General features: G+C 32.9%; 2 protein-coding genes across 7 annotated transcripts; one reads left to right on the forward strand and one right to left on the reverse strand.

Moving 5' to 3' along the window:
- Positions 1-70: 70 nt before the first annotated feature.
- On the reverse strand, positions 71-3668 carry LOC114401680 (glycine cleavage system H protein 2, mitochondrial-like). The gene is made up of 3 exons (XM_028364255.1): positions 3510-3668; positions 621-880; positions 71-386 (listed from the first exon to the last, which is right to left on the reverse strand). Exons 1-3 carry the CDS (start codon positions 3586-3588, stop codon positions 258-260), a joined length of 468 nt encoding a protein of 155 aa, XP_028220056.1. The 5' UTR covers positions 3589-3668; the 3' UTR covers positions 71-257.
- A 1052-nt stretch (positions 3669-4720) lies between these two features.
- LOC114403307 (pseudouridine kinase) lies at positions 4721-17425 on the forward strand. 6 transcript variants are annotated; one of them, XM_028366181.1, is made up of 9 exons: positions 4721-4935; positions 5116-5242; positions 6011-6113; positions 7066-7113; positions 7208-7305; positions 7450-7564; positions 7673-7755; positions 8293-8854; positions 13238-13514. In XM_028366181.1, exons 2-9 carry the CDS (start codon positions 5138-5140, stop codon positions 13402-13404), a joined length of 1281 nt encoding a protein of 426 aa, XP_028221982.1. In that variant the 5' UTR covers positions 4721-4935; positions 5116-5137; the 3' UTR covers positions 13405-13514. The 6 variants fall into 6 exon arrangements, with proteins under 6 accessions (XP_028221982.1, XP_028221983.1, XP_028221984.1 ...); XM_028366182.1 differs by lacking the exon at positions 13238-13514 and adding an exon at positions 9787-10131; XM_028366183.1 differs by lacking the exon at positions 13238-13514 and adding an exon at positions 9811-10131.
- Positions 17426-17864: the final 439 nt, after the last annotated feature.

The following is a 17864-nucleotide window of genomic DNA, read 5'->3' on the forward strand; positions in this document are numbered from 1 at the left end:
TCTTTTCTTTATCTCTCATCCTGTTTTCTTGTTCCTAACCAACTTAAAAAAAAAAAAAAGATTTCCCACATTTTTAATTTCGTATTTCTAAGGCAAAGAGTGAAAATTGTTAGCCCGTTGAATTTGAAGCTCACGAGAAACAAAAATATATTCAAGACACATGAACGAAAGGAGGAGAAATCAAGCAATTTTTAGCTTCCCTAGTCGAACATGATCAACATCATGAAGAGTACTAATGAAAGCACTTGGCAAGGCTATCAATGGTTGGAATCTTCTTCTTCACAGAACTTGGAGTACTTTTCTGAATCCATCAGGTTGTTTAGTTCACCACTGTCACTCATCTCCACTTTAATTATCCATCCATCTTTGTAAGGGCTTGTGTTGACCTGTATGAAGAAACGTAGGACAAGATGAAAAATACTTGGTGTTGATAAAAAAAAGAAAACATTTCAATACTTCAGCATTACATAGACCTGGTGATTCAAAAGTTAGATCAGAGTGTACAAAGAAAGTACCGAAAGAAGAAAAAATATTTAAAGTTCACATACACTAGGCATGCATTCATATCTTGTCTTTCATGTAAAAACCTCTTTTAGGAATTAGGCAATAATACTACTCACCAAAGCAGGAGAACTGGTAAGTTTTTCATTAACTTCGACCACTTTTCCTGAAACAGGAGAGTTAATATCACTAGTTGCCTTCACACTTTCAGCTGCACCAAAACCTTCTCCTTGTGTCACGGTGGCTCCCACTTCAGGCAATTCAACATACACAACCTCACCCAAATGATCTTGGGCATGATCAGTTATGCCAACAGTTGCAGAATTTCCATCAACCTTCACCCACTCATGAGAATCAGCATACTTCAGATCATTCAAAACTGTAGGTGTAACAAAGGGAGGCCATATTTGGGCCAAAAACCATTAATTGACTTTGTTGCTAAATCACCCAACAAATAAATAAAATATTGGAATCTGATCAGTCAAGTTATTAGAAGAAGAATCTGACTGGTACACTAGTACTAGCAGCAAAAGAAAGAGAAAACAGAGAGCAACCAAATAATAGCAGAATACTCAGCCATTAAGAAGAGTAACAGCACCCCCCCCCCCCCCCCCCCCAATTCTTCTAAATAACGTAGGTCCAAAAGTAATTCTCCAACAAAATTTGATACACATTACACACCAAAACTAACAGAATTTTTTTTTTTCTCAGAAGCATTGGGAAGTTTCATTATTGAAAAAAAAAGTTTCACCATTGAAAACTAGGATTCACACTTTCAGTGAGCATACTAAAGCCCATATCCAAAAGAAAAAAAACGAAGTGAAGATAAAGTGAGAAACTTTACTCAAACTGTTCGGGAAAAGCATAAACTGATGACGGTACAGTTCTTATCAAAGTAAAAATAGATAATTAGTTTTTTGGAAAATGGAGATTGTATCAAACCAATGTAAATTGAGAAATGATTAAATAATACCCATCATTATTAAAAAAAAAAAGAGAAAAACAGTACAGAACGAGAAATGAGTAGAACCTGAGGTCTCTTTAGGGATAGGAAGCAGCAACGCAGAAATGCGGTGGGAGCATGGTTCACATGTAAAGAAGTTAATAACAATGGAATCTTTTATCACTTTATCCCCTGATTAGAGTAGCTGTTTCAGCCACAGGGACCTATGACTAAGTCACAACTTGGAAGGTAAACCACCTTATCATTGTGTCAAAACTCACTCTATAAGTGGTGTCACAATGATTGACATTCTAGTAAGTTATAACACTGATGGCACAATGTCAGGGATATTATAACTCGCAGACTTAAATGTTAAAAAACATAGTATATGCAAATTTTAAATGCAACCAGAACACAACTACAGTTTACTGTCAAGAGGATATGAAGTTCATTGAAGAAAAAAACAGTATGCATACTTTGACACAATCTAACTGCATGATTGCACCATCTTTCAGTACTAACTTTATCCAATTATAGTGGCAAACTGTATTCTTGACACAAGAAAGAATCAATTACAACTTATCTTTCTTCTTTTAATTAGAGTCATTACCACAATTGTAACCTATAACATAACCTAAATTCTGACAAATCCTAAGCAAACAAGTTCTTCAATAGACTTAGCCTACATAAATATCAAACATAATTTATACAATGAGTAGCAATACCGTGCCATTACTTTTTCTCTTTTTGCACTGTTCATTACTTTCAGAATACAGCCACTCAGAGGTGGAAATATGAATTTTGGAAATAGGACATTGCTGATGCCAGAACTGGTTCCTTCCTAAGATACACCAGTAACCACCTAAAATCTTTGTTTATCATTGGACTTTGGAGTTTAGGAAGTAATAGAAGTAGTTACATATAGTTATAAAGTTATGTATTTGGTTAGAAAGTAGTTATGGAAGTAGTTTGGTTGTTTTAGCAGAAGGGCAAGGACTTAGCTTAAATAGTAGGGGGGTAAGAAGGGGGAATCATTCAAATTTTTAGCATTTATAAACTATTTTCTCTGTTGAGAAAGGTAAAAATCTCTCCTTTAATTTGTTGTCATTCAATATTCAACAACAAAAGCATTCTATTATTATCATACTCTGTTTCTTTCCTTCCCATTAAAATGACCATAACAAATATGACTATGTATGAATATCTAAATAAGGGCGGAATTAAAATAGAACAAGATGGAATGAAATAAAATACTTCTCCCATTCTTTTGAACATTTTACCATGGAATACACTAGAATTTTTCAACTACTATTGTTAGGAGGTAAGCCGAAGGATTAAAAAAAATTAGCAAACAGTTAGCGTCTGTTTGTTTGTTTACACGTTTCAGCCTCTATTTGCACTTTCCAATGAACTTCCAATGTGAATCTATGTTCCTATAGTCATTCATGTTCAATTGAACAAATTGTTTATTCAATTCCATCCTAATTAAAACAATATAAACAGAGACAACTAATGTCATTTCATTTTGATTCATTCTATTTCCTTTTCATCAATTGCAAGGTTTTTAAAAAAACGGTCCACGACCGTGATTTGAACATCAAGGTTTTTTAACCATCTGCGACAGTAAGATCACAATTGAACCGCATCGGCCGCATTTGTCTGCCATTTGTCTGCGATATCAACAAACAAACGCGACCAAGACCGATATTTGAAACCTTGATCAGTTGCAACATAACCTGAGAGATCACCAGACACAGCTGAACCCACACTATTACATATATATATATATATATATATATATATATATATATATATGATAATCACCATGCAGTACATTGTACATCAGAAAACACCAAAACGTGAGTTTTGCCATCAAGAAGAAGAAACGAATCGGAACTTCAAATGACACATTGAAAGGCACGGATCAAGATCGATCCGCATGTTTCGTCCACGCCACGCACGTGACGTGACGACAAAACCAGCGTAAATGATCAATGAAACAAAGCAAAGGAAAAGAAAAAACGTATCATAGAAAGAAGAAGAAAAAGAGGAAGGAGGAGATTACCGTTAGAGAAGCTTCTGTGAAACACGGAGATCCTGAGGTAGGAAGCAGCTCTTGAAGCCCACAACTGTCTGCAAGCCATCTCTCTGCACTCACTCTGCTTCTTCTCAATAGACCTTTCTATTTGCCAATCATTTTCGTAGGGCTGATAGGGTTAAATTTGACTTTTACCACCTCCAAGTACTATTTTTTTTTTCTGTTGTTAGTCTTTTACTGTATTTATTTATTTGGTTACATTTTTTTTTTCTAAATTAGATTCAAAGTAGGGCGTTTCCGGATTCATTTTGGTTAACTTGAGCATCTAATCCAAATTAAATTTGATTCAATTGGATTTTTATAATTTTTTTTAAATTCAATTCATCCTAATTATCTATGGACGGTTTGGTTTGATTATAATTAATGAGTTATTTATTTAAATTTAATCTTTTTTTTTTCTTAAAATCATTATTTTATATCATGATTCATTCAAATATTGAACTTTAACACAATATTATCAAGTGTCTAAAAATAATAAAATTGATTCATTTAATATGATGAATATATTAATCAAATTTGTTGCAAGTAGATTGACTCAAACAAATAAATAAATTATAATTCATTAATATTAAAAACATAACAGAAAAAATAAATATGAAAAAAATTAAAATAAATAATAATATATATACCTAAAGGAGTTCAACCACTACCCAACATTCGGAGTCCCAATATTTAAAGTGAAGCGAAAACAAAATCAAACAACTCTTAAAAATTTGATTTATTGGTTCTGATGGAATTTATAAATCTAAACTCATAATTCAATCCAAATACACTCAATTCAAATTGTTCCTGGTCAATTTAGTTCACAAGCAACTCATATCATATTCAATTTCCTCTTCTAAGTTTTTAGAATTTAATTTTTTTAAAATGATTACATTTTATGACAATTCTAAGTTGTTAGAATTTAATTTTTTTAAAATGATTACATTTTATGACAATTTAAAATTATCACTAAATGATTTTAAATTATTATAAAATACACATTTTCTTAATACGGTCAATTTAATTAAAAAAAAGACAAAATTGAATCTTAAATGTTAAAAAATAAAAAAAAACCAAATTTAATGTCTTACTAATAAATTAGAGAGAAAAAAAACTAATTTAACCTTAAAAAAAAAAGAAAAAAAGAAAAAAACTTATTTGTAGATTTGACCTACAGAGTCTCTCAAAGGGTTATTTCCTGCTTCTCTCTCATCTATTGACTCATCCATTACCTGAACAAACACCTAGGATTTTGTCCTGTTCCCTTCATTTCATTTTCATTGGATTTATATAGCATTGCAACGATCGGATAGCTATTTGCTACTTGATTGATTCTTTGCCAGCGTGGGATTTGAGAAAGAAAAAAAAAACAGTAACAGGAAAGGAGGGTAGCATTAAGGGAAGAACTCAGGTTCGTGAAACTAATAATACTGTGATGCATCTCCTGCAAACTCTATCTATGCTAATATTTCTTTATCCCCCCTAGTTTTTATTAATATTTATTAATCTCACTTTTTTCTTTATTATTGTTATTGCATATTATGCAAATTCATTTGATGGTTGTTTGTTGTTGTTGTTGTTGGATGGTAAGGTTGCGGGAAGAGGTAAAAAAAATGGAGCATGGGGATGGAGAAGCGGTGATAATTGGGGGTATGGTATTGGACATTCATGCTACACCTTCAATGCTAGCAAATCCTGGAACCACTACCCCTGGCAAGGTTAGTGATCAAACTATATTCAATCTGAGAAGAAAGAAGAAAAGAAACCTACTAGGCACATCTTTACTTGCATGTTTCATTTTCATTTTTGTTTGCTTTTCTGGGACTGTATCTTACTTCTGCTTAGTTAGTTACTATGATATATATATATGTTAATGTTTTTTTTTTATCGGAAAATGTTAGTTGTTAATCTGCTAATGTAAAGTTGAAATCCCTTCAATTTTGCTCAAGAGAACAACTATATATACAACCCTTGATTCAGTTGTTAGTACTGATCACTATCAAGTCTCAAGTTGATAATTGATTACATTAAGTGAAGATTTTTGCTTTTTATCGTCAAAAATTAGTTTGCTAGAATGTTAATTTTGTTAGCAGAGGAAATTGAACCCATGGGCCACGACCTTTCCCCCCTTCCCTTCTCCCTTAACCATCTAACCCACCTTCTATCTCCTACATTAAGTGAAGATGATGAAAATTTGCTTCTAAGTCAATGGTAAATGAAAGGAGGATGCCTGCACTATATTTTTCTTCCACGGGTCTGAAACTTTTGATATTTGGAAAGTTACTTTGAGCAAGGGGAAAAGACTGAACCCAAAACTCTGGTTAAGAGGAACTAAGTTCCTTACCACTCAGACCAACAATAGGCATTGGTTAGCTCAATCTTGTTAATGATGTAAAAACCATAAGCAGTCATTCATTCATTGCCATGATTGGAAATTCTTTATTGTTGCCTTTTTCTTTCTCATTCTTATACCGGAGAATTGTCAGGTCTATTATGTCCAAGGAGGTGTGGCAAGGAATGTAGCCGAGTGCATGTCAAAACTAGGAGCAAAGCCATACATGATTAGTGCTCTTGGGTTTGACATGGCAGGTAATTGTTACTATCACAAACATTTTCTCTCTCATTGCTGTCATATTTTTTTTTTACTTTGAGCATTTATTATGGTCAAGAGGAACCCTTTATGGCAACTTTGATTGGTTTATATTCAAATTTGTCAGTTGTTCGCAGTGGAGACATTTCTCTGATTCATTTATCAAAATTTGGATGTATGTTTCTGTCCTACTTAGAGACTAAAGCACTAATGTAGTGTTGCTTTTCTTAAAACAAAAATTGTTATAAAATAATTTTCTGAAGAAACTATGCCATCATAGAGTGTATAGGATTGCTGGATTGGAAATAGTTCTTGGATTGAAATCTAATAATAAGGCTTAAGAAATCCAATCCTAGAAATAAACAGTGCCCTTCTACATGAAATAGATGCAGTTTGGTTTTACCCAATAATACTTCATTAATCTGATCTAAAGCACTTGAAAACTCCTACTAATCAACTCCAGTAAGATTCTAGATTTGACTGGACCCCTTGGTGGCTTAATTATTGTGTCTGATGCTTTGATTGACCATTTAGACTGTCTTTGATTACTTAGATCCTTGATTACAATATTAGACTTTCTACACTTAATTAACCAGTTAAATACATAGAAAATGACCATTGAGTGACTGAACACATTTAATGATACTTAGATCCCTGATTACAATATTAGACTTTCTACACTTCATTAGTATCTTCATTCTACACTTATTCCTATAATTAACAAATTATAAGTATACCAAATCTATAATGTTCTGAATAATATATCATTCTAAGGATGTGAACTGATATGCATGTCATGCCAATCAGTTAAGAATATTCCACAGTTGATTCTTTGTTAATGACTTGTGTGAGTATCAGAAAACACTTTGATCAGAATGGCATTTGGAGAATAAATCTAGAGAAGAAACTTACAAAACTCTTCCTTTATTCTCTTTATTTTTTATTTTCTAGGAAATCTGCTGTTGAATCAGTGGAAATCTGCTGGCCTATCTATAGAAGGTACACTATTTTGGCTTTGCGGCTGTCATCATTCGATCTGCCATAAAAATGTTAAAAGTAATGGTTTTTTTGTACATTGTTAAATTTGAGGTAGGTATTTTGAAGGATAAAGATATTGAGACTCCAGTAGTATGCAATATATTTGATGTTAATGGTGAGGTAGCAGCTGGTGTTGCTAGTGTGGAAGCTCTTGTAAGTTGATTAAGCTATCAAGTAATCTCCAAACTTAAGCAAGCTAAAAGATGTATTTTGCAACCTTACATATTTATATAATGAAAGCTGTTATAAAAGACGGAAGCAAGTAAAAAGAAATATAATTCAATCATATTGTTGCAGGAAAAATATCTGACACCTGACTGGATCTTTCGCTTCAAAAACACTTTACTATCTGCTCCAGTGTTAATGGTTGATGCAAATCTGAGTCATCCTTCTCTTGAAGCTGCTTGTAAAAGTACATTGCATGCTAATATTTTAATTCTCTTTTACCCTCTCTCTGTTGGATTATGAACTAACTACAAAAGTTGTTCTTTCCCTTTGCATAAATATCTACATTTCTCAGTGGCGATTGACATGGCGTGTCCTGTATGGTTTGAGCCAGTATCAGTTACTAAATCCCGAAGAATCAGTTCTATTGTCGAGTATGTGAGTGCTATGCTTTACACAAACATCATATTCTTTATTAGGTCTATTAGTTTCATGGTTTGGTCAAATGTGTTTATGAGTAAATGGGCATTGCAATAGTCTGAAATAGTTGTTTAGAAAGAGAGAGAATGAGATACGTAGGTTGAATTCTATGTGTCTAATTTACAAAGTGGAGGTTCTTGTTTATAATATAAGTCATAAATACAATGAATAACAGTTTCCCTAATTTATTTATATAAATACATACAGCTCACAACATCTCATAATATCCCTAATTACAATATTTAGTTATTTACATAATCTGTAGCAGTTGTAAACAGTTTGTTTGGTATCACTTGTCAGCAACTTTCCTTGTGTTGTCTTGGATTCTTGATATTCATTATCTTAATAACATTGTTATTATATGTGTAAATTTAAACTTCTGCTAGCATCACTAATTTTTTTTAGATATATTACATTGTGCAATGTGCATGTGATTTAACTTTACCAACATCATAAATTTTTTTAGATATGTTAAATTGTGCATACTTTGTTTAGGTAACTTTTGCTTCTCCAAATGAAGATGAACTTATTGCGATGGCGAATGCTTTATCTGGCAGTGATGAGTTTCATCCACTTAAAGAAAGTCAGAAGAAAAATATTTCAGTATTATCTTTGTTTCAAATGCTGAAACCAGCAATATGGGTTTTGCTAGAAAAAGGCATTAAAGTGGTCCTAGTGACCTTTGGCTCTAATGGAGTGTTTTTATGCAATAAAGGATGGCCTAGACAATTTAAAATGCCTGCAGAGAAAACAAATCAGTGTGGCTTCAGAGGACAATTATTCAAGACTGTTATGCAAAAATGTCCACCTAGTCGTTATTCTGGTTTTTCAGAACTTGATAGAAGCTCTCATCTCTTTGCTGTGCATTTTCCCTCTCTTCCTGCATCAGTTGTGAGGCTTACTGGCGCTGGTGATTGCTTAGTTGGTGGAACACTCACATCAATTTGTGCAGGATTAGATATTATGCAAAGTGTGTCTGTTGGCATTGCAGTGGCTAAAGCTGTAGTGGAGGTTGAGGCTAATGTCCCATCTACTTTCAGTTTATCTGCTATCACAGGTAAAGTTTTAGCTATGCATTTAGTTATAGCCATGGTCATATGCATGTCTAGTTGCTTTTTTTGTTGCATGTTTCATGTTTGAAGTTAGTTAGTGAACTAATTAGCATCCCTGGTAACAAATGGTTCCTTTTTCTCACTTTCTATTATTTGTGTGATTGGAGATTTGGCAGCCTCTATGTGGAATTGAATCAGTGTGTGAGAAATGGAAAATTCATCCGAAGCCTAATAAGTATTTATGTGAATTCTCATGTGAATTGCAAAAGTACGAATCATACAAAAGCCTATAATGTTGCCGTGTACCAAAGATTAACTTATTGATAACAAAGAATCACACGAATAGTGTTATATTATACAATATTATTGAGAACCCGTGCGAGAATTAGTGCATGTCTGGAAAAGATTAATTTCTTCAAAAATAATCACTTATTGTTTAAAGTCTCTCTTAGGAGATGGAAAAAATAAACAATTGTTTCTCTAAAAGACTAAAACAAGTTGGACCAAACATGCACTTAGACATTAGAAGTTTAGAACTGCTAACCAATTAATCTGTAACCTCATGGTACATTAAATTGGAAATCGAGTTAATGGCAAGGTGTGGCTCTGTTTATCTTATATGTTACTGAGTTTTAGTGGCAACGCAGAAGTTTGATTTTTGAAACTTACTAGAAGCACCTAGAGATCAAGGCATGACTAAAGCCATAGCACAGATTAGTCCCATGCTCAAACGATGTAGGAATATCCCATGGTCTAACCAAAAACGAGAAGAGTTTGATAAGGCAAAGTCTTATGTTGTACTCTTGTTCAATAGTGTATCCTCATCAGTTGTGAATTAAGATTTTGTAAGGTTTAGGCTATTGATTGTTGAGTGTTTCTACGACCATGATGTCAATTATGACCCCCCCCCTATTTTTTTTCCGTCATTCTTGTGCAGATGATGCTAAATCTGTTTACTCAGGTGCTAAAGTTCTCTTCCCCCAATCGATGTTGTAAATTTTGAATGAGGATGACTGGTAGATAAACAGCTTGAGTTGCGATACAACCACCACCTTTGCCCAGAAAAAATGATAACATCTTACAAAGGCTTGTGGCATTGAAATATGAATTAATAACTATATTTTTTTAGTTTTTATTTCATATTTTTCTATAAGAGTTTAATTGATACACTTTTTTTTAAACATTGATATGCACTTTTGCACTAACATGTTATACTTGATCATGTCATGATGTCGGTCTTTGTAGTGAATATTTTTCCCCCTAGAATCTATATTTTTACACATTTATATAGCATCATAACTATTTTTCTTTTTCTTTTTCCAGAAACTAAGTTCTGGAAATTATTTAAGTAATACTAACAACTATAGTATCAGTAATTTTAAATAACAAACGTGTACAAACAACTATAATATCAGGAATTTTAAATATTTATTATAAATTTTAATTATAATTAAAATCATAATAAATAAAAATTTTCACATATAAATTGTATTTTAGATTTATGATTAATAATTCATAATTTTTTTCTTTTTTTTATTAACAATAATATTAGTACGAAATAGACCTATCGAACGAAGTATCTAATTTTCGTTGAAGATCTTGAATGCAGATGAGTATTCTCATCCTAATACTATTTATTTTATATCCAAAAGTCAATTATTATAATTCATATTCTAATGGGCAATTTTTTTTTCTTTTTCTCGTGAGTAATGGATAGTTATTTTTAACTATTTGATAATTCATTTTAAAAAATATTGAAATTTAATTTAGAAATAAAGATAATAAAATAGTCCAAAACAGTTAAGAAAATAGATAAAGACAAAAAAAAGAGTGATTTTTTTAGCTAAGTGTTAAATCAAAATAAATTTAAAAAATATATTTATAAGCAATAAAAATGTTTAAAATTAAAAAATATTTAATATGATATTGAGATGAAGTATATGTCTCAATAATAATAATGATTTAGTTTGTTTAAATTTATTTATTTAAAAAATACTTTTTTAATAAAATAAATATTTTTATTTTAAAATTATATTTTACTTATTTTACTTTTTTTTTTGTATAAATTACTTTTGTTTAAAAAGGTTTACTTTTTTACTTATTTTGAAGAAAGAATCCTATATGCTTATTAAAAAAATATTTTAAAAAATGATTATTTTAAAATTATATTTTTAAGTTTATATAAACCAGCCAATAACTCTTAAAAGTGCTTCCGTATAAGAAAAATCACTAGTATTGAATGGTAATGCCTAAAAATGCTCTCTTTCAGGAGGAGTATTTTAATCTTTATATATAATAATAATAATAATAATAATAATAATCGTAATTTGTGAATCGAATGATTTTCATTTCCTACTTTTTAATTATAAAATTGGATTCCCTTGATTTTTAAAAGTAATAATTTTGGTCCTTCATTGAATTATTTTTGTGGTCAATATGTAAATGTTGACCAAATAACTAATGATGTAAGCCTCTAATTTTCTGTTTATTAACAATTAATTAATTATGATTAATAATCATTCCCTTATCTCTTTTGTGAACCCTAATTTTCACCTTCATCTCTAACCTTTCTCCTTCCCCCAAACACCAACAGTCACCATCTCCTTTAACCTCAAAAACAAAAACACCACAGCCATCACCTCCTTCCTCCCAAGCTCGCAACCAAACAGCAAAACCGCCACCACTAACCACCATCGCGTAGAATTGAAAGTTGAAATAAAAAACCTCTCATCTTTGAGTATGTGAAGCAAAAGAACAATAAACAAATCCTTAAATAAAAAAATAAAATATATTTTTATAATTTTATTTTAAGTACTTCTAATTTGCATTTAATAGTTTATGTTTATGCTGTTAATCAATAAAAAGATATGATTTATATAGATCAACAAAATAATATATATAAATTTTTAATCAAATTATACTTTTTTTTTAACATAGGATATTCCTTAACTAGAAGCAACACACTAGTCACCTCAAGTAATTGATATAGAAAAAAATCGTGTAAAATATGTAATAATAAATGAATTATTTATTGGGTAATTTTTATTGTAGACAAGAGTATGTTCCACTAGAGAGAATTATTATTATAGAGGATAAAATTGTATTTCCTATCACAGCGCCCATTCTAGTGGGATACCTACCGGCTCCACGTGTCATGTGTTTCTTGTTGTCACCCACAGGGGGAAATCCTTGAAAGTTCAAACCTATCCTTTAACCTTTTTATTTTTTATTTTTAAAAATGGCCCCACTTAGATTACGGTTTCCTCTATAAGAACGGTTTGATAGTGTCACCACTCTTGCAAAATTATAGACAAAACCCATCAGTCACTACACAGAATCGCGCCTCTCTCGCTTCTACCCTTTTTACTCTCACTCTCTCAAACCCTCTCTTCTTCTTCTTCTTCTTCTTCGGTACGCTTCTTCTCTTCCCTTCTCACTTTTCCTTTTCCTTATTACATTACGCATTCTCTATTCATCAGAACATTTTGTTCATTGCGATGTTCCAACGAAGTTTTTTTTTTTTTTTTTTTTTTTTTTGCGTTGGGCGCTTTGTTCTATTTTTTTTTTGTCATGTTTTCGTCGTATCGTTTTTCATTATGAATTTGTCGACATTCTTCGTAGTTGTTTTTGTTTCGATCATACTACGGAGTCGTTGTTTGTATAGGATTATATATATATTTTTTGTTTTGAAACTAGAAATTAGAAAAGGGGATGTAATATTTTAGGTTTGGTTGGTTTGAACTGTATTAATCTAATTGGATAGAAAACCTATGTTACGTTGTGATTGAAGTGAATGTGCCTTGTTTTCCTTTTAGTGTTACCAAATCGATTGCGTGTCAGTTCTTAAGGACGTTTTTTTTTTGTGTATTGTTGTTTGTAATTTTAACTGTGGGATTTAATAGTTGTGGTTTTGATGTTTGAACTTGCTGAATACTGATTGATATTTGAAGTTTGGAAGACATTTGTTATGACTTATGAGCAAGGTTTTAAATATCGGTCACGGTTGATGTGGTACCAAACGCCGATGGACTGTTAAAAAATCTTGGTATTGCTGTTAAATCATGGTTGTGAACCGTTTTTTAAAACCTTGGTTATGAGTGACTATATTTGCATAATTGCAAACCCTGTTGTTAATTTTTTCTCATGAAAGCGTAGAATAGTAAATATATCCCTGTGGGAATCAATGATAAGCACAACAATGGTGATGGAAAATGCCTAGGTTTTGTGTGTTGTTGATTGTAATTTTAAACTGTAGAATGTAACGGTCGTGGTTGATATTTGATCTTGCTAAATACTGACTGATGATATTTGAAACTTGAAAGGAATTTGATACGTGTGACTATTTTTTACACAATGCAAACCTTGTTGTTTATTTTCTCATGTGACAGTGTATAGTTTAGTAAATATATCTCCATGGGAATCAATGATAAGAACAACAATGCATATGGAAAAGACCCAGATTATGGAGCAATCTTTATGTCAAATAGTGAAACAAAAAGAGAATGCTTCAAGAGGGGATTATTTGGCCTCCCGTCTTCTGATATCCAGTTTGTAGAGCAGATTAAAACTGGAATGATTTTGTTCTTATTTGAATACGAGAAGAGACAACTGCATGGTGTGTTCAAGGCATCCTGTGATGGAGCTATCAATATAGTACCAAATGCGTTTGCGAAAGTGGGGAAGCAATTTCCTGCTCAGGTAAGAATTCAATAACTTCATTTTATAAATTTCCCTTCACATCAGGAATGAGCAAAGCCTTCTTTTGATTCAGAGTGCAAGAGTGCATTTGTATTGCATTGAGATTAATATATTATGGTCGCACTGATATGCTCTAGGTTAAGTTCGATGCAATTTGGCTCTGTAAGCCACTGCCTGAAAAGTTGTTCCGTGATGCAATCAGAGAAAATTACTTTACATCAAACAAGTTTAACTTTGGGCTATCTGAAAATCAGGTCTGCTCTTGGTTGGACATGATTAGTTTTTTTAACAAAATGAGGATGATTTGCTAAAATATTTTATATCAATCTGTTGTAGGTTCATGAACTTCTATATTTGTTCAATGAGAGAAGGCTAGAACCGGAGGCTTCTCCTGGGAGACTGTTGTCCAGCAATGAAGACTTGAAATCAGAGTGGTACTCTTTAGGCAAAGTTGGAAGATCTGTTGATCATGGAATGTGTATTGAAAGACTTCAAAATGAGCAAGATGTGGGTGGTAGCATCTCAGCCATCAAAATGCCTAATCGCCAAGGAGATTCTTTGCTGTACAATGGAGAATATAAATATACTGGATTAAATGCAAGTGATATTAAGCAAGGAAGGACTGCTCAGTTTTCGGTGGATACTACTACAAGTGAGTATGTTAGTGATTATTTGGGATTAAAGAATGAAAGTAGGTTTGCTGCATATGAGAATGAGGATTATATGGATATCTGTCTCAGGCCAAACTTCATAGGTGGATACTCCAAAAGTCCATCTGATAAAATTAGAAATCATGGTGAGGGAAGGTTATCAATTAGGGATGGGCTCATGAGTAAATCCCTACCAGAGACTGATCAGAGGATTTTATTTTCAAATGATATTCCTGGTTTGAATAATTCTGATGTCAATCCATCTGGCTTTTACAGCAAGCATATTTTGGAGCATAATCCTCTTGTTCAAAATCGGCTTAGGCCAACTTCTACAATGATTCACCCAATCCAGTCACAGATCTTAAACAATACAGGTGTAACCCAAAGAGATACTAATTCTAACAGTAACTCCCTTCTGTGTGATCCAGATGCTCCTGGTTTAAATTTTAGCCGGGTATCATCTGCTGGAATTAATGATGGTTCTAAGCCAATAATGGAAAGCACTTCTCCTTCAAACAACTATGGAAGGAAATCCTTGAGCAGTCAACCATGTCTCATTCGTAAAGAACTGAAAGACATGAGCAGGTGGCACACTGCTGGGGGTGACTTGCAAAATTCTGTTTTTTATAGTAGCAACAGGGATTACATGCCTCTCAACACGGTTCAAAATTCTGATCAGTTGGCAGCAGAATCTGTTGTTTATGAGGCTTGCGACATTCCATCCTTATCACCTTCTATCCCTCCTCCAGATATTGGAAGGAGTAGCAGTCTACATGATCCCTTTTCTTCTTTGCTCCATATCCACCAATCATGGTTAGGCAACAATTTTCATTCCACAACTTTGCAAGAAAACCTGAGTCATGACATAACACTACCGAAGAACTATGACACATATACTCCTGAAATTTCATGGGCAAATGAGGGTCATTTCAAAGATGGTGATTCATTAATCCATGAATATGATATTGGATGTGGTTCTCAAAATAATAATTCTGGTTATCCAAAGAAAAAGAGTAGTGTTTTTTCTCGATTATCTTTTATGCAGGATAGCAAACAAGAAAATGGAAACAATGTGAGGAATGAGGGTTATGATTTCCATACTTCAGTTGATGCAGTGATGGAAAGGGTTCGGCTGAATCACAACAAGTGGATGAAGAAAAGAAAGCCAAAGCCTATGCACAACAAAGCTGAAAGTCTGAAGTATAAAACTCAAATCAGTAGCTCGAGGAAGAAGGAGGGTGATTGCTTTGAAAATGCCTTGACTAATCAAACTATGGATTTGTCTACTGCAACTGAAGGCAATGCTAAAGAAACAGCTGAAGAGACATGTTTTGTGGATTTCAAGCGTCGTAGCAAAGTGAGGAAACTTAGTGATGAAAATGAGATCAGAAGCTCCAATGAGAGTGAAAAGAATGAGAATTTGGTGTTTGGGCAACAAAAGAAAAGAAAGTTGATCCGCCCAAATTTCAGCAAGAGTATAACTTCTGATGATAAGGGCATTGACCTCAGTGCTTCTCAAAACTTACAAGTACCATCATCTCTTGGAAGTTATACTGTTAAGGATGTTAAGGAAAGCTGCTGTGTTTTTGTTCAAACTGCGGACAACAGTAAAGCTGATGCTGAAGTAAGAAATATTATTAGTGAAACACATTCTGAGAAGAGTAGTCATGCCAGGGGATATGCCTGCATTGAAGGAGGAGAAAGAGCAGCTGATAGTGCTCTTGCTGCATTTAATGTTAAATCAAATGCTGAAGTACAAAACATTCATCGAACACATTCTGAAGATAAGAATAATAGTAGTCGTGCCAGGGGATATGGCTGTGGTGAAGGAGGAGAAAAAGCAATCAATGGTGCTCTTACTGCATTGAATGATGGATCAAAATGTCTTGACAACATAAGCCAGAATGTTTTTGCCTCAGCTTCTTGCAAAGACGTGCAAAACGGTTTATGTTCGATGGATAGTATAAAATCAGCATCTCTGAACACAGGATCGTTGCGTTCAATTCGTCAATGTCAAGAGAATCATGCACATAAGATCATATGTGCTGGCCGAGGTATTAATACTGACAAAGAAATGCCAAAAGATTGCAGCTCCTCCTTTAAAGATGGATCTGAATATTTAAAGAACTCTGGTAATGAAAAGGCTCCAATTGAAACTTCGTGTCCTATGAAGGAAGGTTTACTTGTGATGAATAGTATAAAATCAGCATCTGCCGGTAAAAACTCACTGCACTCAATTTGTCAAGAACACCTTACAGGTAAGATCATATGTACTGGCAGAGGAAATAATACTAAACAAGAAATGTCAAAAGATGGTGACTACTTTGCTGGTGTTAAAGATGGATTTGACTGTTTACAGAATTCCAATAATGACAATGCTTCAATTGCAACTTCTTGTTTCCAGGAAGGCTTATGTATGACTGATAGTAAAAAATCACTATCCCAATCACTGCCTTGGATTCCTCAAGAATGTAATGTTGGAAAGGTTAGATGTGCTGGCAGGGTTACTAAGACTGAAGAAAGAATGCTAAAAGTTGGCAGATCACCCATTAGTACTGAAGTTCAGGATGGATCTGACAGTTGTCAGAACCCTGGCAATGAAGACAATGCTCCAATTACACCTTGTGAACTACACAAGATGGCTTGAGCCTGATTCTGAAGCAGATTGAAACCGCATTTCAAAGAGGCGTGTGGCTCCTCCATGTATCATTTTGGTGTCTCATCTGTTGGGATGGCTGCAGCGGTTGGTTTCATTAGACTCATGCTTACTTACTGAGAGGCAAATCAAGTTGCTGATTTTTTGCAAATCATGGTTTGAGTTTGCAAACCATAGAGATGATCTTCTATGTTCCCCCTGATTTTGTAGAGTTGGCTTTTGTTAGCTGACAATGCTGCTGGGGGATTCAAGCTTCTTTTTTCTTTTTTTCTTTTTTTAATTTTCCATTGTCCACAAAAATAGAATATAGCTTGAGGCTTGAGCATTTACGTATGGCTCACACATGCCATTCTCTATGATGGTATAGTATTTCGGGGAAGTTCAGAAAGATGTACAGGATGCTCTGCCCATTGCGGTAGACCTTATTTTGGGAAGGGTGCTGTTAGTATGACAAGGGTAGAAGTCATGTTTGGTACGCCAGTGGGTCTTAGTTCAACTGCTGAAAATATATAAATATGTTTTTAGGATGTTTAAATGTTGGAAACGATTGCAGTCTCTCGATTTTCCTTTCATGCTTGAAGCCTTGAATATAAAATATGCAACTTAAATTAAAGGTTAAAGTTTTGTTCAATAAAAGTTTTTTTTTAGTATACTATTTAAATAATAAATTACTATGTAGTTTTATAGTATTTATACATAAAAATAGTTTATAATTAATTAATAATATACAAATATTTTTTCTGTCAACATATGAAAATAAATTGAAGTTTTATATTCATTTAACATATTTTAGAATAATACTACAGAGGCAGACGTATATGCACTATATATACACTATACAATAGAGAAACACGTATACGCACCATATAGAATAATAATATTTACATTGTCATTCAACAATGGTGAAAAAAATTTGATTCTCTGATGATTTTTCAAGAATTAATTTTATTACTTTTGACTAAGAGAATACATTACTTCTAGAAAAAAATATAATATTTTTTATTTTGATAA

The sequence above is a fragment of the Glycine soja genome, chromosome 20, assembly GCF_004193775.1.
Source record: "Glycine soja cultivar W05 chromosome 20, ASM419377v2, whole genome shotgun sequence".
NCBI lineage: Eukaryota > Viridiplantae > Streptophyta > Magnoliopsida > Fabales > Fabaceae > Glycine > Glycine soja.

Bases quoted from the DNA above. Each gene is read 5' to 3' on its own strand.
- LOC114401680 (XM_028364255.1), bottom strand. From the start codon at position 3,588: ATGGCTTGCAGACAGTTGTGGGCTTCAAGAGCTGCTTCCTACCTCAGG. The intron at 881-3,509 runs GTAATCTCCTCC...TTACACCTACAG, and splicing joins TCACAGAAGCTTCTCTAACG to TTTTGAATGATCTGAAGTAT. The intron at 387-620 runs GTGAGTAGTATT...TTCTTCATACAG, and splicing joins TTACCAGTTCTCCTGCTTTG to GTCAACACAAGCCCTTACAA.
- LOC114403307 (XM_028366179.1), top strand. From the start codon at position 13,263: ATGGGAATCAATGATAAGAACAACAATGCATATGGAAAAGACCCAGAT. The intron at 13,548-13,684 runs GTAAGAATTCAA...GATATGCTCTAG, and splicing joins GGAAGCAATTTCCTGCTCAG to GTTAAGTTCGATGCAATTTG. The intron at 13,802-13,883 runs GTCTGCTCTTGG...AATCTGTTGTAG, and splicing joins TTGGGCTATCTGAAAATCAG to GTTCATGAACTTCTATATTT.